Consider the following 26,400-nt stretch of genomic DNA (forward strand, 5'->3'; position numbering starts at 1 on the left):
TTGAAATGGGAATCTTTATTTTAGCATGCATAGTATTAAATCTTGGGTAAATGACACAAAGGTCACTGATGTGCTCCTTAAACTTTGAATTTATCAAATATAATTTCTAAACTTTAGCCTGACATGCAATATCATTCATGAACTTATAATTTATTTAATATAATTCTTCAACTTTGAAAATGTTCAATACTAATTAGAACTTCAAATTCATTGAAGGATAATAGTAAACATTTTATACAATCCATGGACTAAATCTAAAAAGCCAAAATATCGCATTACACAAATTAAAATTTTGAAAGCAACATTGCATGTCAAGTAAAGGTTAAGGAATATAAAATTCAAGAATGACATTATATATTGGGTAAATATTACATGCTTATTGTTCAAATGGATGGATGTCCCTTTTTTCAGCAGTAAGTTAGTACTCATTTTTTTTGGCAAGACAAAGTTAATGTCTTTTCAGTATTTGTATTCCCTTCTGGATTTAGAGCCACTACCGAAGGGTTTCGCCGCTTGCGCCGAATGTCCAAATCAACTCTAGATCCGGCATGCATTAATTCTTCCTCCTCGCCAAAAACAAGCATCGTATTCATTCCAAATCAGCCCTAATAACAAAATGATCATATCTGTTTCTTCCTTCAACATTGATCCGGCCCATAGCGGGTCGGGCCAACCTGTGCCTGGGCCGCCCCTAGCTGTTCGGCTAGATAATACACGAACATCATCCCAGGACACATCCTGCTGGTTTCCGCACGAGATAACCTATCAATCCAAAGCGGCCTACTTGCTATGGCAATTTATCGTCAAGAGTCAAGCAACCTCGTTTATACACAAAACCCTGTTGGATATTCTGCAATCATAAGAACTTATCAACTGCAAAGATCATCAAAATTCACATTTTCTTCAAATCGGTCAGAAAGTGTTGAAGATGTTCCAGCTTTGCACTGCAGAGGCCTGCAAAGGTAGCAATTACCGCAATTATAATGCCAACATTTCGGTTATAAAACATTATTATGCCAACTATAACCAAGGAGTCCTATATATCTTTAGAAGTGTAGAATTAACAAAAGAGTCATTACCTGTACTACAATTAGTAGAGAAATTGTACTTTTGATGGTCTAATCTCATTTTCTTAGAGTTCTCTGTCTCTTCCATCCTTCCAGTCTTGAACTTTGCTATTTTACACCGCAGCTCGTCTGCAGTTCTCATCATCTCTACAAAACAATTAATCAGCAGACTATTGTCAGAAAAAACTTGACTAACTTCATCATTCATGGAGACCCATGTCTATGAACTTGAATACTATATCCTCTGTTCAGTTACTTCGAATCATTGTCAAAGTGAAACTTTTGCCAATAGTATAACAAGAAAAGTACAAAAACACAATCAACTGACACAGTCACAGGAGCAACGACTGAATGGAACTACAGTTAGAAACGAGCTTCATTTTCCCTTATAAAACGAGTTGTTGGTGGCTGCTAGACAGCAAATAAGCAAGCACTGCAATGTCACGCTAGTTTCTCACTAACCAATGGAAAAAAAAAATTGTTTCTAGTGTCCACAAAGATACCTATCCCCCTTTCAGGTGATGATGACTTTCAAATAGCACAGGTAAAAAGCGAAATAAGTATTAGCACATCCAGAGATGTTGATTGGCTTCCATATGAACATAAAATAAAGCACAGACCTAAAAACAGTTGAAATGGACACACCAAAGTCTAGCGCTACCATGCCTAAAAATGTCAACAGCTGCTACGTGAATGGAGCAGTTTAATTGTCAATGTGTTAAAAGAAAGACATGAAAATTAAACCCGTGCTCACACCAGATATCAAACCCCAGAACTCCAGTACAAAGATGAAGGCAAGTGTTACTTAAAATTAAATGGATCAGGAAAATTACCTTGAAATGTGTCGTGCAGAGAGCTTTGACTAGTGGATTCCAGTGCTTCAGTAACAACCTTAGAAAACTGATCAGTTGAGACAGTCTGCCTTTCGAGTACTTGTAGTTCTTGATTCAGCTCAGCAGACTCCTTTATAACCTGTGTTATTTAATTTAGTAAATAAATTCAGATATTCAATGGAAGGCATTCAAAAATGGGAATAATATAATTACCGAAACTAGTCTGTTTCTCAATGAGTCCAACTGCTCTTGAAGCTCGAGATCAACAATTGGATCATGAGATGAAGGAATATCACCAGCAGAGGTATTCTAGATAAAAAATAAAGGAAAAAAAGATTACACACTATGGTAAGCCTGATAACAGAAAAGCATCCCCTTTTCCATGAAAGGAAGGTGCAAGAATCATCTAGAGGACCTCACTTTCTTCAGAGTCCAATAAATAAAGACTGTTCTTCCATTACCAAGTCTTTCGATGTCACAATTCCTTGCCTCATCCAATTACAAATTTTTAGCAGATAAAATTTGAAGCTGGCCATGCAGTAATGAGATTATGGCATTCAAACTTCTCCTGATCGGACTGCACAAATTGCAATCCAAAGGCAGTCTAGCAACATAACAAAGGGGCTCTATGAGCCCTTTTCTTTGGTAAGATGAACCCTGGGTCCTATCAAAAAATGTTGAAATGTCCAATCATTTCACAATTAGATACTGACAAGAAAAGCAGAGTCAGGCAAATCATTGCTCCAAAAAGTCACAACTGGCAAAATCATTCTCTTACAACAAATACTATGTAACAACTTGCAAGTTTACATAGCATAAACCTCTGAAGAGAAATCTTACATCTTTGGGTAAAGAAAATCCTTCGGGAACACTGAAACAGTGGCGAAGACAATACTTCTCCCACATACCAAGATGCTTATCCAGAACTGATTGAATCATATTATGTAAATAGGCAACACCCTGCATAAAAAAACAGTGTTCTAGCAAATATAAGCAGTTGAGACATATCTTGAAGGACTTTCATCATACAATAAAGAGGAGCGTATGTCAATTCTACATTCATTTGCAAAAAATTAACACCATGGCCCACAGCGTGCAATAAAGGCAACATTAAAAAGCGATGATGCTCAAACAAAAAGCGTTTAACCATTTTCTCGAATGATCACATCAGAAAACGTATCTAAAACAGTCCAGCCAGTGTCCAAGATGGAAACTGGGAAGGTTCATGCCCAAAAGTAATGGAGATCTTTGTATTCCGCAAAGTTTGCAAGTTTCATGGTTCAATGACAAAAAGATCACGACAGAGAAAAATGAGCCATTCAACTAAACACACATTTTCTCTTTGTTTCCTCCTTTACCCCTGGCTCGCCAAAGAGAACTGAGGCTTTCAACTATATGGACAGAGGGAATGATACATCCTCAAGCTTAAATTCGCAACCGCGCAGCTTGCATCAGCGGCACACATGCATTTCACACGTCTGGCTCAGCTTATATATCTAAAATTTTGGGAGCTCCCCAGGTGGGTAGTCAGTAGAATTCTGGTAAACAGATACTTGAGTTGCTAATCTCAGCCTAAGACGTGTCTCTTTCGATTTTCGCAGCGAATCAGAACGATGCAACCGAAAAAAAAGAAGAAAAAAAAGAGCTTAACGAAACCCCTCCCTCGCCCCTCTTTCGCTCCTCTGAAGACAAACCAAACCAATCAAGCACCATGTAAGACAACGACAGAGAGTCGCGCATCAAGGAAAATCGAACCAAACACGAAATCGATCGAGAGAGTCACACCTTGCCGAGATCTTCAGCCCGGTCCGAGCCCTCGGTTCTCAAAAGATCCGACGCTTGTCTGCGGAGCAAATACCACACCATTACTAAGGAAATCGCCAAATTGAAGTGCAGATTCGTCCATCGTATGTGAGACTGGGGGAAGAGAGAGAGAGAGAGAGAGAGACGATTACTGATGATAGAAGAGGAGAGCTTCGTCGAGCAAATCGTCGACGCTGTTGAGGACTTCGTTGACGAACAGCCGGGGCTTCAGGTCCAGCGATTCGAACACCGCCTCGCTCTCGCTTCCTTCCATTTCGCACGAAACCCTAGAATCTGAACCCAAAACTAGAGAGAGAGAGAGAGAGAGCAGGATTTCGAAGGATTTTCCCGCCAAGAAGGTTGAAGAAAGGGCAGAGAGATCTAAGATTCCGTCGGGTCATGTTCTTTCGGATCATGGAAGAGAACGTAAAGCAATGTGGGCTTTTTAGTTTTGGGCATGTTGGGCCCGCCCACGCCGCACGGCCCACGGTGGCCCAATATATTAAGAATTACATAGTATAAAAATAGATTTTGGTAGAAAAAGGAAAAACTATACAAAATCATTTGCCAATGTGGCATGCAATGGACTGGCTATGACAACCTTGTTATCATAAGAAACAATAAAGAATTACATCATTGTTTCTAATTTTGCAAATTAAGTTTTAAACCTTCGCATTGATTTGGTCAAATCATAATTCTCTATCAAAAGTACAATCAAATCAAAAACCCATATTAAACACTGCAACATGAAGATGTTGTTGCTGTACAATTTTCAATACCATTATGTCACGTGAACTTTCTTGCATATTCTCAAAAAGGATCGAAAGAATTAAAACTCGAGTGCATGTTATAGGACGATTTTCGATGTGCTTTCCCCTCATCCACAACAAAAATAACAATGTTTGGGGATAACTATTATATCAGCTTGCAATAATAGTATGGCAGTTCCAACATGTTTAGGAATTCTCCGAATGGAAAGAGGGAAAGGACAACACGTTAGCAACATCTTTGTAGGCGCACGAATATATACAATAGCAGTTTCAATGTCCAGAAGCGAAACATTCTCTTCGTAGCTGTCTCTTTAACAGCCATTTCCTCTAGAAAAAGGACGTTATTTTATTTTATTTTTTTGGTCAATAACTAGAAAAAACGTTAAACCGTCCTTTGTTACACGCCCCAGAAGACCAACGTTCCCCAACCTTAAATCCCTCGTCCCAATTCGTACATCGAAACACAGAGGCCGCACGCCCGAGGAAGGAAGAAGAAAGAAAGCTCGCCCTCGTCGATCCGACGCCGAGCACTCGATGGCCCGCATCAGCAACACCATCGTCACGATATTGAACATTGTCTCCACCATCTTAGCCATTGTCGCCATCGGCGGGTCCGCAAAGTTAATGGTGCACAGCAGCACGGAATGCCAAAAGTCCCTACAAAGCCCTCTCCTGATGACGGGTGCCGTCCTGCTGGTCGTTTCTTTGATCGGGCTCATCGGGTCGTGCGGGCGGAGCAATTTCTTCCTGTACACGTACTTGATCTTGCTGTTCCTGTCCATCCTAGCGCTCATTGCCTTCACGGTGTTAGCATTCCTCGTGACAAACGAAAGCGCGGGGAAGGCGGTCTCGGGGCGGGGGTTCAAGGAGTACCGGTTGGGGGACTACTCGAATTGGATGCAGAAGCATCTGGTGAATGGGGAGAAATGGAATGAGATCCGAAGCTGCTTGGCCGATGCCAACATTTGTAGGAGGCTCAGCGAAGGCGCTCATCAGAGCGAGGTGGAATTTTCCAAGCAGAACTTGTCACCCATTCAGGTACTTTCGATTGTGAAATTGTTCTTTTGTTTCTAAACTTTAGTGAGTATAATTTGAATGCAAGTATATGTATATGTGCAAATGAAGAAGTGCACGATTTGGCCTTTTTCCAAGATTCAGCCGGTGCTCTTCCCAAATTGTTATGGATGAGCGTGGAGTCATGCATTATTTCTACATTTTAAGAATCTATGCAGAAGCTTGTTGATTTGTGAACTTCAGCTGACATCTTGACATGAAACTGTGCCGGCGGGATTTCACATTAATCTCGGTTTCGCTTGTTTTCAGTCTGGTTGCTGCAAGCCACCGACTTATTGCGGTTTCGAATTCAAGAATGCGACCTATTGGACTGTTCCGAAATCGGGCCCGGCAGTGCCCGACTCCGATTGTTTGACATGGAGCAACGACCAGGAAACCTTGTGCTACGACTGCAAATCATGCAAAGGAGGATTCCTAGCCAATGGCAGAATGGAATGGAGAAATTTGCTGATATGCAATGTCCTTCTCCTCATCATTTTCATGGTCGTCTACAGCGTCGGATGCTGCGCTACCAGGAACAATCGCACGGATCGCGGATATGCCAAGTACCGAGGCTACCCTTGAATTTGTGACGCTTTGAGCTGTCCTGCCGGCCTAGATGACGATCTTCCTGACTCAACCTCAGAACTCTTTTGGTTGATTGGGTTTAGACTGTCTAGTTAACGAAGCTTTACGTAGGCTTTATTCACTAATCGATGTGTTTTCTTAAGCACTAGTTACTTATCTATGGCAATGTAAAGAGTGTAGAACGCCTGCATCATACGCTGCAAGTCAATTTGTCTCCCCTTTTCCAATACCTTTACTCATAAGAGGACTGATCAACCAACTTTCGTTTGTCATTGTCTGTCCCAAGAACGTTCTAATACCACGACATGGCAACAAAGAAGCTTCCGCTATTACCGAGGTATCCACTCCTGTTAACAGCTTCGCAACCGATCTAATTGTCCCATCGTCCCATAGCAACGCCATAACATTGTACATTCAGTTATAACCATGCACAACAGGCAATGTTGATGCAATGTTGATGGCTGAAAGATGCCCTCGATGCATTTTCAAAGAAAAGAAAGGAAAATTCAACTTCGCCAGGGCCAATGCATGCAATTAGGACAAACAAAGTTTTGCATATAAGCTATAACTGGATGGACCACATGCTATAAAATGAGGAGACCATCATCCGCGAGAAATCAGTATTGTCAATACTATTCTCTGACAAACAAAGAGAATGTACATGGATGGAAATGAAATGGAAGTCCGACATTTTCAAACATTTGAATTTGCAATACAAATTGGTCACATGATAAACTCTGGATGCAACAAAATTCCAGTGCCACTATAGTTAAGACCATCACTTGAGAAAGGTGCAGGCAAGAAATAAGAACACATATGCCACTAGGGATGTTAAGAGTTCAAGTGTCCAGGTCGGTTGTAATAAAATGTTGGGATCATCGGCACAAGGACAGAACCACAAACCCAGCCGGTTGCAAGTGCTCCCAGTCTGCAAGCAGCAGAAGTCAAACAAGTAAATGACCACACTACAAGTGAGAGATAGGAGGTGCAATGGATCGCATTATCAAAGCTTTACTTACCCAATAGCAAAAGCTCTACCTAAGCTTTTTGTCTTCTCATTCAAGAAATATATGCAAGCTGCCAAAGAGACTGCCACCTGCAATAGTTAAAGTCCACTTACAAATTTGATGCATTCGAAACATGAAGCCAACTTGATATGGTATCTTTGGTAAAGTGAAAAAGCAAACAAAAACCTCATAATCTTAAATGAGGGTAGCAGACTCATGAAATATAGGAAGAAACCCAAACAGAGAACATGAAACTCCCTGGAAATTAGACAAATGCAACCAAAAGCTTTATGAGGGAATTATGCGGTTAACCATACGCAACAATCGGAGTACTTTCCTAAGTAAATGATGCTGACGTTCCCAAAATGGACAAGGCATTCCAGTTCCACTAGCTACGCTTCATTATTAGGAGCTCCTTCCTTTGCGAGATCTATTTATCTTTGTAAGCAGCATATCGAAGTTGAGAAAGAGAAGGAAAAAAAGACTGAGCTTAGGCTGCTGGTGCAACCTCTTCATAGGAAAAGAAAGGTGTAGGAGATGGATACCACAGATCTAAGGTTTGCCCCACAGCATTATTGTCTTCGAACCTATCTCACCATAATCATCATGCTAAAAATTTGACTTTCTACATGCTGCTATTCTATGGGTTAAGCTCATCCATGCACTGTCTTGATTCCAAGCAGCACCCCAAGTCCCCAATTACTTATCTATTCCTCTTCTAGTCAAGCTAAATGATTATGATCAAGAAGAATGCACCAAAAATATAAGGAAGAACTTACATAATCACCCTTGCAGTAACAGAATAAGAACCAAGACAAACCTGAAATGCTGGTCCACCTTCAGCAGAGTTCATGATGCTCCACCCACCCATAAATGCAAAGAGAAATAATCGTCTAAATATAACATCAGTTGGAGGAAGTTCCACAAAATTGAGTAGATTCTGGACCCAAGGTGGTGACTCCTCAACCTTCTTCTTTAATCTGCTTTTTAAATTGATTTTAGTTTTCTTTCTTTGCTGAAAGCTTGTCATCAGTAATTTCTCAAAAGCAGCTTCTATTGACTCTTCACTACGTTCATGTCCAGAATACTGCTGTAGGAGAAAATTCCGCGAACTCCAGATTTCCTCCTCGGAAGCATCACGGCCGATACCAAGGCACTTATAAGGATCCCAAACATTGTGTCGAGGAAATGTTGGAGCACTACCTAGAATGAAGCGAAAACAAAAATCATCTTGAAATAAGCTCAAGAGATCAACATGCCCACAGCCACCGCAAAACCAGAATGAAATTGTAGTTCACACAATTCCACAAGATGATATCTGGCTATCGTCACTACGTCAACTATAGAAAACTTTAAAATTTCTAATTTCCTCCAAAGAAGCACCAAGAAACACACATAAGAAACACAGTCAGCGCTCTGAAGTCTAAACTTGAAATATCAAATGACAACATGGCTATAATTTTGTAACAGCAACTTACGTTTCATAGTTGGCCATTTTAAAAAGCACTCAAATGAATTTTTGCATACATAGTTCAGCACGCCATAAGACCTCCCATATTGGAACATGACTCTGGAATTTTTTTTTTCATTTTTTTTTGACCAACAAAATTCTATGCAAGACAAAAAGTGTTGCCAAAGAAAGGAAAGTTATCTTGCGTCACTAAATAAAAATGCGACAACCCGGCAAAATAAAAATACAATGACTACAATATGTAAAGCTGTTAGCATCACATGTGATCTTTGGTGAGTTTGAAGTAGGAAAGCATGGTTTTAGCCGCTCCATTCATGCCAAGTGGATGGCAATGTGCATCCACCCTATTAACATTGCATGTACCTCAATTAATAAATAAATAAATAAAACTGAAAGCGTGACACGAACCCTTCAATTGCCACCAGGTCAAATAGTGTTGAGCTTGAGATAGTGCCATGGTACAATTGAAAGGGAAAAATGAAAATCATGTTTTCTTTGGGAATGGAATGACTCCTTAATAGATGAAATAACTAAAATCATGTTTTTCTGGGACTAGAGAACTCCTAGTTGAACTTTAATAAGCTATTTGATGGTTCAGGCTTTTTAAGTCCAGAATATAGCTAAAAGTTGTTCAAATGAAAAGGTTTTCTGCCAAAAACATGCACCAACAGTCATGCTCATCTACCGATCTTAAAACACAGGATTACATATCATCCACTTTCATGGCCAAAGAATCGCTCTTGGCCTCATGTAGAAAGAATATTCGTCTATTGCTGAAAACCTAATGCTCACCTCAAGGATCTCTTTGTTGCTAGGAAGAATCTGAATACGGAGAAGCTAAAGGAAGTACATAATTTTAAATTGCACTGTTAGTTGATCATACCATATCTCTAGGCAAAATAAATAACTTATGCTGCCATTGTTTTCAAGTTACTGTCTCGGAATACCAAGGCCACCATACTCTTAGTTCTAGTTAAAAGAGCTAGACAACTCATCTGGTTTATCCTAATTGCAGGGTGCAATGTACCAACCGATCATCTAACTCGTTCATTTGATTCAACCAGTCCGTGAGATATAGAAGAAAAAAGCTGCTGCTTTGTTTCACAGTTCCATCTTAGGATACTCTATGAATACCGAGTTAAGCTTTGACTTTAGTCAGAAATGATGTGATGCACGCAGTTTCAAATTAAAACAGATTCTGCATACGTCTATGACCATCCATTGTACCACTCCCGTGCAGCCCAGACAATGCTTTAAATCCACAGGCTCTCGTCCTCATTATTCATCTCCAATATGCAGTACTAAAACTTCCAATGGTTCCTCACAGATGCAGGGGCTGAATATACACGTCTTCCTATATCAGAGTTTACATCTCCATCAAAGCTAGGTGCATCTTCATCATTTTATCAATTACATTGATCACGGTCACGGAAACACTAATTCGCATCACGCACCAACTTAAATCGAAAGCGAACTTCCCCAGGCGTCCAGCATAACAGAAATGGTGGATAAACATGGATAAGGCGGTGCACAGATACGCATAAGCTCCGAGAAAAGAAACAACAAAGAAAAGGCTCGACGAGCATAACGCATAGGATCGTTACCTTCAAGCGCACATCTAGGCGTCCTAACGGCAGCACTCGAAGACGCTGGCTTCTTTGAATTCCCACCGCACGAACTGCACATACGCCGAGAAGATAAAAAGTTAAACCCCAAAGAGAAAAAACGAGCTGAACACAAGGCAATTCAAGAGAAGCGAAATCGACAAAAGTCCAATTCCTTCAAAATTCCATCATCAATCAACCGAAAAAATTCAATCCATTCATTCGAGAGAGAGAGAGGGGGTACAGTTTCTGGCCGAGGAAAGGAGTAGCGAAGGTGGGGTTCGATAGGGAAAGGACGCCCATCCCTTCGACGGCGACGGCGACGCGGGAGATTTCCGGACGAAGAGAGAAACCCTAAATCGAGCAAGGCTGGAGTTCCATGAAAGCGGAGCGGAGCAGGAATCGAAGACGATGCTGGAGAGAGAGGCTCGACTGTCCGACCGCGACAACAGGGACGCGCCTCTATCGGGTTAGCTGGAGAAGAGATTGAGAAAGAAGAAGTACCGTTGGGGATTTGGCGTCGTTTTATATATGAAGGCCGCCACGAGAGGCGTCGGCGTTTACGACGTGGTGAGCTGACCGAGCCGAGGCCCATCGCGTTGGTGTAATTTGAAAGATTGGAGTATAAATTCTACTACTTCACCAAATCTGGCGGTGGGAAAAGGGTCTACATTGGTTTCTTTCCGTTATGGATCGGTCCGAGTCCCATTCGAAAATTTGATTGGACCGGTTGATTCTGGTAACTATCGATTTCCATAATTTAGAACCCGCAATAATTGGATCGAACTGGATTGGTGGAACAATATGCACTTTGGTTTAATCTTTCTCATTGATCTGGAATTATCCAAACTTCTTTTTGGTGGATTCTATGCTCCATTCCTTTCATGAAAAATAATTATTTTTTAAAAATATTTTTCAAAAATCATTTTTCAAAAATGAATTAGAAAAATAATTATATTTTTATATTTAGAAAACTTAAAAATGAACTAGAAAATTTTATGCACTTCAATTTGGAAAATTTTTCTTTATTTTCCATTTATTTATTTTAATAATTTTTTTCCAAAAAAATCATTTTTAAAATTTTAAATTTTCTTTATACTTTTTTTTTCTTTTTTGTCTTTTTTTCCCTTCTTCTTCCTTAGCCAGTCGCCGACCACGCAACGGGGCTCGGGGCCAACAAGCTCGGAGCTTGCCAAATCGGTGAGTGTGAGCCCTCTCACTCTATGGTGAGCTCAAGGTTATCTTTGGGCAATCGCCAACTATCACGTGACCAACGATCAACCAAGGAAGAAGAAAGGGCAAAAAAAGAAAAAAGTAATAAAAATGAGAAAGAAGTGGTAACTAGTAAGAGTGTTAGATAAGAGAAAATGAGTAAGGAAAATGTTTTCCTTTATTTGAAAAGTGAAAAACATTTTTCCCATTTTAGAAGATTTGTTTTCCTTCGTAGAAAATGTTTTCCCAAGTCAATTCATTTTTCATAAAATGAATATAAAAAATCTAAAAAAAAGTTTATTAAAAAATATTTTCTGTCAAACAAATGAAACTCAAAAGTCAAATCCTTGCTAGTTGCATAAACACTTTTCTTGCCTACAGAGAAAGAGGCTTTGTTTGATAGCCTCCAGTAACTCATGGTTATGTGTGACTATTCAGATTGTAGCATTACAAAACGTGTGCATGTGTTAGAATAAAAAAAAATTATAATTGATCCCGATTCAACCTAAAAATTGGATTGGGTGGTCCAGTTTGGCTCTTGGGTCAGACAAGATCGACTCTCGATTTTATGAGCCAAGAACCGACCCTACTCGACTTGATTCTCAATTCTAGGTGGGAGCTGACCCACTGAAAACTATCTATCTTTAATGGTAAAACCAACGTTAAAAATGCTTTTCATGAAAATGAGGGAAAATTTCGAAAATCTACTCTTAAGTGATGCCCTTTTACAAAGATTTTCTCTTGTAGGATTTTGCTTCAAAATATGTCATGAACTTAGTTACTTTTAACTCAATAATAAAATCAGTTTCTCGGAATTTCCTTCAGACTTGTCTTTATTCCAACGTAACCCGTGAACTTGATCGTTTTGACCCCATCAGCCCGTCATCCCTATTGGAATTAATAGTTGGACCCCATGCTCGTCATGTGCCCGGTTTGGGTCTTTCCAGAAAGCATTTAGTCTGAAACAATTGTAATCCCAAGACCCTGCGTTGAAATTATATAATTAAAAGAAAAATGACTTTATTTTGTACTTCTTGCGTGCAGGGAGGGCCATGACATTTTCATTCTGGTAAATGGTGAAGGTGAAGTGACCCAACAAGGCCAGGAACAACTCGATGAGGGAAAGCTTCCTTGACATTTAAAAGCTAAAGGAAAAGCCGCTGATTCTCCATTTCTAAAACAAAAGGAAATGACGATTCAAATTCATGCTCGAGAAACCTAAGACAACCTTTCTTTTGCTTATCCAAAACCCTAGCCCTTTTGTTTCTTATCCACAGAGATGGGGCAAATTTTGGGAGGTTTTAATGTTTCTATGTGCATGTGAGAGGCATGAGTAAAATGTGTTGTTTCGAACTAAAATCTCCCTAAAAGGAGCAAACATGCACGTGTGAGCCCAGGGGTTGTTGGATCCAAGTGATCAAGTTCAAGGGCGATTTTAGGACAAAATTAAGCCCGAGAGGAACTTTGAAGAAATACACGCTGTTCAAAGGATTATCGAGTCAAACTCATCAAGTCTGGGGGCATTTGGAACGAAAGTTAAGTCTGAGGAACTTTGAGAAATGGACCCACTATGAGGTCACTTTTGCGATTTTTCCTGAAAAAGTGAAATACATGGATACTTTATAAAGATACAAAAGAATACTAATTTTCGCACGTGGATTTACATTAGCATCGAAACATGAGTCAAAACACATATTAGCTTCAACATGCACCGTCCAGGTTACTTCCGCTAAAGCTAACCAGAATGGCTCATTATACTTGTCCAAAAATGTATTAAAGAAAGACCTCGTGATGTGTAGACTGTAGTGGATGTATCAACAACGGGTAATGTTACGGTTTAATATTGACAAGTGGGCAGCTCATCTCTCTTAACTTCCACAAGGTCGCTTGCAAATTCTCGGTAGTTGCGGTGTTTTAGGACAAAAGATGCTCTTTTACCAGTAGAGGTTCCCTGCAAGTACGTCTCCATCTTGCTCCTCAAGCACTCACCGGCTGAATTTGAGACTCTCTCTCTCTCTCTCTCTCTCTAGGAGAAAAATGGCCGAAAAGGTTCTCCTCGCCGTTGAGAAAACCGCTGGATATTGGCTTCCGCGACCATCTGAAATCTGGGAACATGGAGTGCCGACCATGGTGTCTGCCGTCAAAGCCGGTCTTAAGGATGAGCGGGGCATCAGAAGGTTATGTAAGATGCACGATCTAATGCATGACCCTTGCCCGTTATGATAGAGGGGACAACGATAATAAAAGGGTGGGGGTCATGATGATTCTGATGGAGAAAGTCATATCGATGGAAGCACCCCTCCTGTAGTGATTGATCGTTACTGTTTGGAAGACAAGAAGGTCTCGGGACCGCTCGCGCGAGGTTGCTCGAGTTTTGCGTATCCTGAATTCGTGAAGTGTGATCGAGGGTCGCTTGCTTTGCTTCACAAGAACTCACCCGTCAAGGAGGTACCTTGACCTTTATGTCTACAGTTTGGCTCAAGGCTCTGCCAGAGTCGATGTGCGAGCTGTAAGATCTGCAGAAGCTGAATCTGAGCGAGTGCATATCGTTGGAAAAGTTGAACGACTCACGGAGGCTGGATCTTGACTTTTGCACATCCCTCCCAAAGACCAGGCCGGTGAGTCTTTGACATCTTTAATAATAGAGCGAGTAGCGACCAGTTTACGTGCCGCGAGGGGTCGGACTGTTGACGGGTCTAGAAACGTCATCTCAGTTCACAGGAAGCAAGGAGGGGGAGGCCCGGGCGCGGGTATAAGCCGGTTTACCGGGCTTGGAGAACTCGAGGGGAGGTCTTCCTATACGATGCTTGCACCTCCTGAAAAAGGAGCGAGAGTCGGGGGCGGCTGGACGAGTCCGGCATTCAGTCTCCCGGCCTCTACTTCACTCTAGGCTCTGATCAGATCGGTCGATGAGCGCCCGGAAGAGGTGATGGAAAGATTTGGAACACACTGGAACATCACATCCTCCGTCCTCCACGGATTTATTGGCCACAACTTCTCCATCTAAGAGCTGTCTCTCGGCCTTGGAGCAGCTTCCCCTCCGCCGGTCCTCTATTATCATCCAGGTTGGTACCGTCATAAGTTCATCCATTGAGCAACTTCTTCTATATGCGTTCATGGGTTTTATCTCTTTGCCGACTTCTGTCCACTTTTTGTCATTAGAAAGATGTCCTTAGCACTTCCGCGATTCTCAAAGTTATTAATTACGTCCAAACACTGTTTATTTAAAAAAAATGTTAATCCAAATAAACCGAAAACTTTAAATATATACTTTCGATGATGAATAAAACCTCGCGACAACCTTTGCTTTTCAACTAAACTTCAGTTATGCTATAAAAATTGGACAAGAGTATCAAAGTTACTAAATTGTCATACTAATATTTTTGGAAATAGTTTAGTTTAGCGAAGAATGAGGAGTTCTCTTTTTTCCTCCCCTGCCCAAGGCCTCACCTCTCTGTGTTAGGAATATCGTACCACTTTAGTTATCAACTTCTCAAATAGCTAAGTAATGTTCATTTCCTGTAATGGGAGGAATTGGATGCGCTACACATTAGCAATTTAGTGCCGTCTTTAGTAACTTTTCTAAACACTCGATTTTCATTTCTCGAGGCAAATGAAAACTTTTAGCCTCCATAAGTCTTATGTGGTAAACGTCCGAGGCTACCTTCTGTCACTAACTTCTCAAAGGGTTTGGTAAACTTACATGTACTCAGGTAGATAATGGTCTTATCAAGTGAAGCTCGAGCTGGGTACATACATCAATTTTTTTTTCACTCCAGTCTACTAGAATGATGATGGGTGGAAATTAACCAAGCATTCTAAGAACTAGTAGTACTACACATACCAGAAAAAGGTGTTGCACAGTCCAAGGGAACTTGAAGAACTTGAAAACAAGATTTAACTCGAATTACAAAGGTTGGAGGAGTGATGACTTCTCGGTCCAAGGGAAGAGAGTCCACTCTTACGTGATGTGATTCCAGGACTATTGGGTACTTCTGCTTCCCTCATTTTTATTCACTTCTCGACATTTATTGGCGTTGAGCCTTAACAATCGTCACAAGTCCACCCATCTCCTATCCCATCTATCCATTTTACCAATGGATTTTTTATTCTTCCACTAGTTTACAATACTTGCAATCGCAGTAGATACAAGCTTCTCTGCCACATAATTCAGAGGGTAAAATCTTGGTTTCGTGAAGATTGATGCCCGAACACGACATGGTCAAAAGATGGATTCCCTCTGAACTGCTGCTCGTCGCAAGGATGTCAAAAGGATAATCAAATGGCTGAACAACATAATCTCCAAATCAGCAACAAGAATAAAACTGCAAGACAAGAAATTCATTTCACCTGCAGAAACATGCCTCCATTACCGATAGCATATATCAAATGACCATAGATACATACCTTTCCTAGAATGATGTAGCTCGGACTGTTTTCATCCTTCATAGCTTAGGCTTTTTGTCAAGTTGCGCCAACTGCTGTCGCAAAACCCTTCTCATGACCTTATTTGAAGCTGTCCTTGGAAGAGATGAGACGGGCACAACGCGAGAAACCTATATAAAACAGAACTAGTTTGTGCGTAAGTCACACAACCGATGCAGCACAAGAGGTTAGGGGCATGGCTATGTAACACAGAAATCAGTACCCTGAACAAAGGGTTTAGTCTCTTCTGCACAGCGGAATTGAAAGCCATCCTTAGTTTATCCATATCAGGCTCTGGTTTATCTGAATCCTTCAGCACTGCAGCTATTATCAATTGCTCGGGTCCACCTTCAGCAGGGGGCACCCCAATCGCAGCAGTTTCAAGGACATTTTCATCAGCAGCATTGCAAATTCGTTCGATCTCAATGGAACTCACCTGTTTAAACCAATATACCAAGCTAGTCAAAGCTTCACGTTTTCTTCACTTAATGAAGTCATTGGTCAACGCAATTACTAAGGAACACCTTGTAAATTTTGCCCGCTTATACAGTGATGACGAATATTCAGATATTTAAAGAAAATTAGTACTACAACAAATGAACCTATTTGACCTCTGAAGAGCTGTGTAAAACGCCATATTTCATGACAACATAGCTCAAGTTCCTCTACATGAACAACTCACTCTATAAAGCCCAAGCTCAACATCCTATATTTCCCTTCCAAGATAGATGTTCTCAGTTGGTTTTGGAATCTATACTTGGTAAAAGGATGTCATGCAAAATGCAAACTGGTGCTTAAGAAATTCACCATTAACATTTTATTAGAGGAGTCATAACATTGAATCAATCATCCCCACACCCCACCCCACCCCACCCCACCCAAAAAATTTTTTTCCCAAAGAAGCCCATCCTCCACCCAGAGACCCAATTCCTTAATCCCCTGACTTCATGCAATTCTCTTCCTCCAGCTGGGATCTTTAAAAGAAGAAAATGATCGGGCCCTCTTTGTATTCCTGCTGCTCGGATGATTACAACTAACCAGGTTTGTACTAGTATCAGCCACGGCACTGGAGCAGTTATATTACCCTCAAGACAGGCCCTTGAGTTGACGTTCATAATCCAGTGCACAAACTCTGGGCACTTAAGTATGCCGGGCATTAGCATTTTATGTGCAACGTTCCTCAGATAAAAAATCATAAAAAGCTTGAGCCTACATGGATAGTCATTAGCTGACTCAACAAAGTACTTCTCCAATTTACCCAAGTAAAAGTACCTAGCCACAGAGTAAGGTTTGACAGAATTATTTAATAAAGCAAGGTTTCAGCTGCCTTCTCAGATGAAATACAAAATTTACTAATAATGATGGAAATTTGAGACAAAATAAGAGGAAAAGTATCATAATATTACACTCATCTTCCATGCCATGACATTTCTCATTTCTCTCATTTCCTACTTCCGCCACCTCATGTCAGATGAGATGAATATCTCGAAAGTACTTAAAAGATACACTGTCCAACTCTGTAGTCCACACTGAGATCTCCTATTTTATCCTCATTAAAGACATCGAAGGTTTCGCAACATGCACCTTATAGAGCTTAAGTAATTGACTAAAAACTAGAAGATACCACTGTCATGCTTTTTTACTACAACAATATTATTTACCAAAAGTCAGGTCAAAAACCTATCGCTGAGGACCTTAAACCTCCAGCATGGCATCAAGTTCAATCATATATTCATAGTCCCGTATACAAATAGCAGTTGTGGGTATTCGATTTAGACATATTTGTTGAATGATATCCAGGCAAAGCACATACCTTGATACCTCCAAGATTCATAGTATCATCTGCACGACCATGTGCATGATAGTATCCTTTAGAAGTACGCTCAAATACATCACCATGCCTCCGCAAAACCTGTGTAGAAAAGATCACCATATTTTGAGTAATATATTGCCGTGTCATTCAAAAGGTTTGACAATATATGAGCTCACTTTTCCTTTCCAAAGAGGCATTCCTTTAAAGTAGACATTGTAGTGGTCTGCATTAAGCAGTGTTATTGAAGATCCAAACATGACTGGACCAAGTGCCAATTCCCCCATTCCTGGAGCATCCTGTGGCTGCAATTGAGCCCCAGCAAAAACCAGTTAATTCAGCTGCTATCAAAATTGTAAATATCCTAGGATTTTCAAGAGAGAGGATAAGAGAAAATACTCAAAGACTACATCTTTACTAAATGACTTGATAAAAGAATAAATAAATGGCTATATTTATAGAGCACGAGAGACACCTAAAAATCCTAATTACATTATCTATGACCACTTACTAACAACTAACATGTAAAAATATACTTCTGCACTCCCCTCAAGCTGAAACATCCAACTTGTCCAATAGGTGCATCTTCCTTCCAAAGTCTATGACCAAAGTGTCATGCAAGCCCAACCTTACACTAGATGATGGATGTGGATACATCAAACTGGATTTCAGACGACAATTGTGCAACCAAAGATGAGTCTCGCAGCAGATAACCTCCATAGTAGGCTCATTAAGATCCAAGAGAAAGGGAAAGAGAAAATACACAAAGGCTACGTCTTTACTAAATGAGTTGATAAAAGAGTACATAGAGCGTGAGAGATACTCAAAAGCCCTAATTACCTTATTTATCATCACCTACTAACTACCGATTGATATTCATAAAAATACTTCAAAAAAGTAAAGCTCTTGGGAAGTTTGTGCATGCAAGCATAAAACTGGGACAATACATTTGTTAGAATATTTAAATAATAAACTACGCCTTCATCTAACAGCTTAAATTTTTAAAACAGTTAGCAATGGTCCCATAAATTCTCACATAATATCAGAGTTGGAGATCCCAAGTTTAAATCTTTCCAAGAACCATTTGCTCCCCAAATTAAACTTCCATGCTTAATAATGGGCAGAAAGGCCAAACTAAGCATGAAGGGGAGTGATAGAACATTTAAATAATAAACCACGCTATTAGCTAATAGCTCAAGTTTTTAAAATAGTTAGTAGTGGTCCCCACAAATTCTCACAACATTCAACAAGAGGTTGAATGGACTCCAAAATTCACCAAGCAATTTGAAAGCAAACCAGGAGATATTTTCACTCATATTAAAATAGCTAGCATGTCATGAATCTAAAAAACCTGGAGAATTTTAAGGCAGGGATCAGAGTGTTGTGAATCTCTGAAGCCTAGCAGTTTCCCACTCAAGATATTCTTAAAAGCAAAGGGCATGCATGTTTTGCTTAAGATTGAATGTAAGGTTATGCAGTACTTACCATAGGAAGGCCATCATCCCCAAGGATAAACAAACTACAACCCATTACTGGTGTACTGAAAGCAGCCAATGACTGTGCCTGCAATAGTGAGCCTGAAACAAATCCGCCCCCAATCTCTGTACCGCCACAATATTCAATAACAGGCTTATATTTAGCTCTCCCCATCAACCATAGGTACTCGTCTGCATTAGATGCTTCCCCACTAGAGCTAAAGCAACTGTCACATATAATACAAAAGACTGCTTGCAAATTAACAGAGATGAATATGTTCACATTCAACATAAAACCAAATGTTTGAAGAACTAACAGAACTAAAGCAGACAACCTGGAATGACTTACCGTATAGCTGACCAATCAAAGCCAGATGTGGACTTCGAATTCTTCCATGTTCGCACAATACTTGGAATGACACCAAGCATTGTTACTTTAGCATCCTAGGAAAGATTCAACAAAATGTTAGGAACAAATTCAATGAAGAATAACAGCACAAAAACCAGATAATATCTAATGCCGATCATAAGATTTTCATCTCTCAGCTCATTCAGGTTTCTTGTTTCACAATATTAACATTAGGATGGATATAGCTGTTAAAATCCGTATAAAGCAAATATAACGTGCAATGATTTTAGACTCAATATAGCGCAGTGCTAGCCTCCCTTAGACCTCTTGCCTAGAATAGCAAAGACTTATGAGAGAAATACATCTCTGTACGCATTTTCCTGCTACGTCGATGCAGCTTGTCCATAGTTTATGCCAACATAAAAACTTTATCTAAGCTTACATTAGCCTTTCCAAAATGATGAGCTTCTCATATCTGATCTCGAAATTAAACCAGAAAGAATATCAAGTCTTTTAGGATAAGAACTTCTTTTATCAGTAAAAGCATTTCCGTAAGAGGCACCAAGGGTATGCCAACCCATTTGCAAAATCATTCAGGGGATAAGGAGTCCAGTAGGTCAAGAATAGCATTCACATCAAACTCATGCTGTGTGAGCCAAAACTTCAAAGTAAAAAGCCATGACCTCCTATCTATGATTTGCTATGAAGTGACTAATGACTATGCAAATCATTTCAATAACTCGTCACTGGTCATCAATGTCTTTTTCCATGTTTTGAATAAATATGCCATGACAAAGAAAAATTAAATCATTTATCCCAGGAAAGGTGAATTCACTCTATCTATTGCCCAACAAAATGAAAATTTGTTAAATATTTGGTTTTCTGGTACTTTTTTGAACAATTTTTTTTTTCTTTTACCATGAAAGAGCTGCTAAAAGTGCCTCCTTTTATCTATTTTGCTCTATCGACAACTATCTTTGTACTGCTTTGCTGGAACTGATAGATAGCCACCAACTTTTAGATCTGATATTCCCCAAATGACAGTGCTCCTAGAAGTTTTAGTTCTTTCATTCCTGCCTATTTATCAGTGACAATCAATTAGTAGTTCAACATTTTGGCAGTAATTTGGCTAGACAATTGTAGTCATTTACCACCAATAGAAAATTACATGCCATGGAAAAAATCACAGTATTTTGAACAACTACCTGGACAAACTTAGCAAAGCCAGGACCAAGTGGGGATCCATTATATAGTGCCATGGCAGCACCATTTAAAAGGGAAGCATAAACAAGCCAGGGACCCATCATCCACCCTAGGTTAGTGGGCCAGGCAACAACATCACCTTTATGAATATCCATGTGGCACCAAGCATCTGCAGCAGCCTTAAGAGGAGTTGCATGTGTCCATGGAATCGCCTTTGGCTCCCCTGTAGCATGAAATAAGGATATATAAGCCTGCAACAGCAGTTGCATTTTTGGTACTTAGGATATGCTAAAACTATTGACAAGCACATTGTAGATGGAATATAGATTCCTAGACCATCTTGAGAAATTGATCCATTCAAAGAACCAATCAACAATAAACCCCATCCACACATATACAGAGCAATATGACCTGTAGTTCCAGAAGAAAAAAGGATGTTTGTAAAAGCCTCCACCGGTTGCTCCACAGCAGCAAATTCCTCCCTGCATTTAAATTATAAATCGAGACAGAATCAGGGAAAAGGAGGCAGCAACATTTCACTGATCATGAAGCCAGCATCAATACATGGTAAAAACAAACATGATGCATTTATAAGAAATCAAGCCATGGGTATTGAGCATCAAATTAGTGACTAAAGCATTCCATTCGCAGTGAATGGCCACAAGAGGATCCTGGCCAGCTGATTAAGTTTTAAGGCAATGCATTCACATGCAGGAGCTACTTTTAAGGAAGATCTACCTATGAATATAAAAAGGAACAAAACTGTGCTTAACCACATCCCACATTAGATGGGGCATTCATGCGTTACCACAACCACAACAACATCCAGAAATTAACTTGTAGTGGGCCAGAGAGAGATAGAGACCCATCTGCTGAACTTAGACGAAGGAAGCCTAATACTTCAAATAGTGCTTGAAGAAGATAAGATAGATATCCAACAAAGTTGCAAATATCTATAAAATAAAACGAAAAATTTTAGAAAAAATCATCAATTATCACCTACATTAATGAAAATGATAGAAACCAAATAAATAAAGAGGAGATAAGGCAAATTTAACCCAACAAAAGGAAAATCACACTGAGGCACAAGATAGCATACTTGAGATGCTTGACTCTTCCTCGAAAATCAAGCCAAGAAATGTCACCATCACGCAATTCCAAAGCTGAACCTTTTGTAGGAATGACTATTGCCATTGGTGATTGGGCATCCACAACTCTACTGCAGAGATGATGCTGTAGTGTCAGAAATGTTGTCAACCTCCATCAAGTGAAAAATAGAGTTTTCACATCCATGTACTGTGAACATCGAGAAGTTCACCTGTACAAAGGTATACTTTTTTCTCCGCGAATGATTACATCCTGAAAAGATGTTCTTGAAGAAATATTGTTAGAAAAGGGAACTTACATTTTACTCAGCTACAATCAGAATAAAATAAAGGATATGGATAAGTGATCTGAATATATACCAACACGAGTTAAAAGGAAATAGCAACGGCGTCAAAAAAAAAAATGCAGAAAAACCTTTCAAATAGTTTTTATTCATAATATCCATCATTTCAGTTTGCTTGTTGAAAAAGAGAAAAGGAGCCAAGAATCCTAATAGCTTGCCTTTATATTATCACTGCTTGCTTCACTCTTTACCTTTTAAGTTCAACCATGTACTAAAAGCTGGTGAACACACGAAAGGATGGTACAGGCCATTAGATCCGTTGTGTATGCTTTGCTATGGTAGCAACAGAACAACTTCTGCTCCCAGACAACTTTCCATTTCTATGATTTCACCATCCAAAGAAAAATTCACAAAGAATTCACAAGCAGATAAAATGCAGTTTCTGTATCATTAACCCAAAATCAGTACAAGTCATCAAAAAGATGTGTGAATCATCTATACCGTTTAATCATCATAAACAAGGAAAAGCCTCCTTAGAGTTTAAATCAACATGGTAGTGAAAGCTGTTTAAACAGCAATAATATCAAGGAAGCGCACGTCTTAAATCAATTAACTCCTTCCTGCAACCTAACCATGTCTTCAACTTTTTTACTTTCCTAAACTGACTGACAAGCCCACTATTTAGTCAGTCACATTTTGTCAAACCTCAGATAGCAAGTACACAGGACACAGAGATAGCAAGAAAGCTGATATAGACACATAGCTCAGCAATGAATCATACAAAGAATCCTACATTAGGAATAGGTGAGAACCTGAGTAAAAATTGCCTTGGCTCCAGATATTTTAAGTCTTGTTGATATTTCAAGTGGAGCAAAGCTGTCAGCAATTGATACAACTACATATCCTGCTAGAACAATAGCTAGGTAAATAACCACAGAATGAACATTCATTGGCATGTCAATTGCAATTGCAGATCCTTTCTCCAAACCGAGTCTGTGGAGGGCATGTGCAACCAACCTGTGGATATTGAAAGAAGCATATTGGAGTTCATTACAAGTTTGGCATAAGTAAATTGAGATAGCATACTTTCATTTCAACACAGACTTCTGTTTTCCCATCACATACAAAACAACTCGATCTGTTCTTAACTATGATATACCAAAATCACAGCAGAGGATACTCATAAAAGATGGAAGAAAGTTATCTGACAAAAAATGAAACAGAATCAGGTGAAGAACAGTCTAGCATGGAAAGACATGATCAGGCTCCACATATCCAAATAAATTTGGTTTCACAAATAAATGCCAGGCATCTGTATATGTACTAGAGAACACACACACTTTAAATCACTAAATGCTATGTTGGTAACTCAGCAAGCTATCCAAAACAGGCTTTTGTAATGACCACTTTAACTAATATACAGAGTCTGAAAAGGTCCACATCGTAGACTCACATTCAACCAATCCAATATACATTTCTGTTTTTAGGTACATGCATGGTAAAAGCCATTAACTTATTTTCAACAGAGACTTTAAGATAAGTGGCATACCACACGTCTTCTCGTAGCTCCTTTACAGACATTCTATTGACAGGCAGATCATCACGTCCTTCATCACGCCATATAATCGCTGTATCATTCAAAGCCCTCTTATCATTCACAGACAGGCAATTTGCTGCTGCATTCAAATGTGCCCCAGGAAACCATTGACCCCCTGGATGGCTTTTGTCAGATGGATTCTCATGTAAGATACATTTGGGAGGCTCAGAAAAATTTACACTTAGTTCCTTAAGTACAGTTGCCCAATAAACCTACCAAAGAAATGGAAGGAGAAATGATGTAAGGAAGTCATAGGTACAACTTATTATTAAGGGTGCATTTGTTTCGCGGATTCACAAAAAATAAATTATTTGAAAAATATTTTCCTATGAATTAATCGTTTGTATTGCCTACAAAGATGAATGAATGAAAAATATATTCATCGTTTACGAAAAGGTTTAAACATAAATTCTTGTCGATAATGAAAACATTTTCCATGGACCGATTATTTCAAGTGATATAAGCCATTGTTTTTAGGAAAATATTTTCCAAACCATTCATTTTCCGCGAAACAAATAGAGCCAAACATAATAACAATCTCGTACCTCAGGACTTGATACAGAAAATTCCTGAAAATCAGAGAAGCTTGAAATCGGATCCTTGTATTTCCCACCCAAAAACTCTTTCCCCCTTCTTTCAAGTAACTGTCCGACATTTGTTTCCCGAGCAGTCTTCCTATCATCCAACAATAAGAAATCAAGTCGCAAGATGCCCGACAGTGTTCGTACCATCTCTTGTTGCGCACAATCATAAAATGCAAAGATGGGGATCTCAAGAAGAATACTCCGGGTAAAAAGAAACTCATACATCTGCGAGTTCCACGTCTCATAGAGCGACCGAAATAAGAACCATCTTGCAGATGACTAGTCCTAGACTAGACCTCCGCATACAAAACAAACAGAATTTTCAGGAACAGAAAATTGCGAGGTGGGGAACGAAAGTCAGCAAAGGATCTTAACATGGTCGCTCAAATTTTTCTGGCAACTCACCCGTGATCAGTCCCATAAAGCACTCCAACAAAATCATGCACTCAAACTCGCCCAAGCAAAGGTCATATAATTCCACCAAAATACAAACTTTCAAATGTACATCCCTCTGATCCAGTTTTTCTTGATAGCTAGAATTTTAAGTGGTACGGAGTTTGCTCTGCCGCAAGAAACTGGTAACCGAGAAGTGAGCAGATGCACACGGGCCGCAACCGTTTGACGACAAATTATCTTCATTCAAGAAAAAACCAGAGCAGAACATCGAACGCATCCCGAACCGAGCGACGTGAATCTTAGCGAGAGAGAACCGTTCGCCCCACGGAATTACAGATTCGATCGCCGACAACCTCGCCCGTGCGAACGCGACACAACAAACGAGAACGAACGAGGTTCGAGAGAGAAAGAGAGAGGGAGAGAGGGAGTACGGGTCGGGTAGCCAGGCGGGCGGGTCGGGTCCGAAGTCCTTGTAGCAGCCGTAGTACATCAGCTGGTGGAGCGAGAAGGGGAGGTCGGGCTCGAGGAGGCCCGTCGAGACGGCCCGCCACGTGGCGGGCGACGAGGCGCCGTGGGCGCGGACGATCCGCGCGAGCTCCGCGCTCAGCCGCGCCGCGGCGTGGGGCGGGACCCCGTGGGCCTCGATGTCGGAACCGGTGACGGAGTCCAGAGGCTTGTACGCCATTCCGACTCGCTCGGGCCCGAAGAGAGAGAGAGAGAGAAGTAAAAGAGAAGAGATGATAAGGAAGTGAAGTGGACGGGGGTCTGCATGTCGATGCGCGCGAGCCCGTTCGGTTGTTCGGTCAACCTTTCCTACGACCGTCGCGATCGAAACGGACACGCACCGGATATCGAATCAGATCCATCCGACGAATTTATTAATCCCATGATTATTTACGGTTCTTTTTCGAGATTAAGGTGGAGTTAAAAGATTTATTATTTATCTATGTTGCATGCATGATGTGGATTTTCGAGTCTCCGGACTTAGCGTTATCGAACGATATTTTTTCGACTGCTGAGTACTTACCACGCGGTTGGTGGCGGTCGCGATCTCTCGCCGATTGTCGGGCATTGACAAAAAAGCCAGCTGGAATTTTGCTTATTGAGGATGGATCGTCGGTCCGGGGTGTTCTGCTCGGACGGTCGGGAATTGGGACTGTTGGGTAGTTGAAGCACTCGGAGAGCAGGTGGACCCTAGAAGTAGTTTTCAACTGTTCCGCCCAACAGAGTAGAGTACAGGGATTTGTGCGCCAGGGGAGGGGCAAGGGGGCCCTAATTGCTTCATTGGCCTAGGTCGGTACCGTTTCGTAGGGTACTGCGGTGGCCTGTCCCTCCGACGAGGGCGGGCTCCTTGGTTAGGTTCCTGATTTTACACCGAGCCCTCACCAAGTCTAGTACTCCCCTAACTTCCCTTTGTAAACTTTTCTCCCCGGGAGAGGCAGGGATACCCGGGAGACTCATAAGGTTAACTCCTACTTCCAATAAAACTTTTTAAAAACATGCTCAAGTTCAAGACTGCTCATATTATATGAAGAAGAAGAAGAAGAAGATCGAGAGACAGAAAGAAATAGAGGCGGGGATACCCAAGAGACTCATAAGGTTAACTCCTACTTCCAGTAAAGTTTTTTTAGGACATGCTAAGGTCCAAGACTACTCAAATTATACGAAGAAGAATGAGAGAGAGAGAGAGAGAGAGAGAGAGAGAGATGAGAGAAAAGAGATGATGAGGATTGAGGAAGAGAATGGAATTTGCATGGAATGAG

General features: G+C 40.4%; 4 protein-coding genes across 6 annotated transcripts; 1 reads left to right on the top strand and 3 right to left on the bottom strand.

Moving 5' to 3' along the window:
• Nucleotides 1–525: 525 nt before the first annotated feature.
• Nucleotides 526–4,067, bottom strand: LOC104426087 (protein MIS12 homolog). 2 transcript variants are annotated; one of them, XM_010039025.3, is made up of 7 exons: nt 3,856–4,067; nt 3,686–3,743; nt 2,741–2,860; nt 2,114–2,209; nt 1,901–2,039; nt 1,080–1,214; nt 526–954 (listed from the first exon to the last, which is right to left on the bottom strand). In XM_010039025.3, exons 1-7 carry the CDS (start codon nt 3,975–3,977, stop codon nt 893–895), a joined length of 732 nt encoding a protein of 243 aa, XP_010037327.2. In that variant the 5' UTR covers nt 3,978–4,067; the 3' UTR covers nt 526–892. The 2 variants fall into 2 exon arrangements, with proteins under 2 accessions (XP_010037327.2, XP_010037328.2); XM_010039026.3 differs by lacking the exon at nt 2,114–2,209.
• A 940-nt stretch (nt 4,068–5,007) lies between these two features.
• LOC104427773 (tetraspanin-11) lies at nt 5,008–6,111 on the top strand. Its single transcript, XM_010040813.3, has 2 exons — nt 5,008–5,511; nt 5,797–6,111. Exons 1-2 carry the CDS (start codon nt 5,008–5,010, stop codon nt 6,109–6,111), a joined length of 819 nt encoding a protein of 272 aa, XP_010039115.1.
• A 561-nt stretch (nt 6,112–6,672) lies between these two features.
• Nucleotides 6,673–10,711, bottom strand: LOC104426088 (protein CHAPERONE-LIKE PROTEIN OF POR1, chloroplastic). Its single transcript, XM_010039028.3, has 5 exons — nt 10,441–10,711; nt 10,197–10,270; nt 7,942–8,324; nt 7,134–7,210; nt 6,673–7,042 (listed from the first exon to the last, which is right to left on the bottom strand). Exons 1-5 carry the CDS (start codon nt 10,497–10,499, stop codon nt 6,946–6,948), a joined length of 690 nt encoding a protein of 229 aa, XP_010037330.2. The 5' UTR covers nt 10,500–10,711; the 3' UTR covers nt 6,673–6,945.
• Nucleotides 10,712–15,213: 4,502 nt separating this feature from the next.
• LOC104426089 (probable acyl-activating enzyme 17, peroxisomal) lies at nt 15,214–25,367 on the bottom strand. 2 transcript variants are annotated; one of them, XM_010039029.3, is made up of 15 exons: nt 25,069–25,367; nt 24,203–24,332; nt 23,610–23,869; nt 22,873–23,077; nt 21,989–22,029; nt 21,770–21,889; nt 21,082–21,152; nt 20,673–20,893; nt 19,468–19,562; nt 19,129–19,345; nt 17,823–17,948; nt 17,647–17,745; nt 16,057–16,269; nt 15,816–15,964; nt 15,214–15,694 (listed from the first exon to the last, which is right to left on the bottom strand). In XM_010039029.3, the coding sequence occupies exons 1-14, from the start codon at nt 25,320–25,322 to the stop codon at nt 15,854–15,856; spliced, it is 2,163 nt and encodes a 720-aa protein (XP_010037331.2). In that variant the 5' UTR covers nt 25,323–25,367; the 3' UTR covers nt 15,214–15,694; nt 15,816–15,853. The 2 variants fall into 2 exon arrangements, with proteins under 2 accessions (XP_010037331.2, XP_010037332.2); XM_010039030.3 differs by having other exon boundaries at nt 15,214–15,733.
• Nucleotides 25,368–26,400: the final 1,033 nt, after the last annotated feature.

The sequence above is a fragment of the Eucalyptus grandis genome, chromosome 11 (assembly GCF_016545825.1).
Source record: "Eucalyptus grandis isolate ANBG69807.140 chromosome 11, ASM1654582v1, whole genome shotgun sequence".
Lineage (NCBI taxonomy): Eukaryota > Viridiplantae > Streptophyta > Magnoliopsida > Myrtales > Myrtaceae > Eucalyptus > Eucalyptus grandis.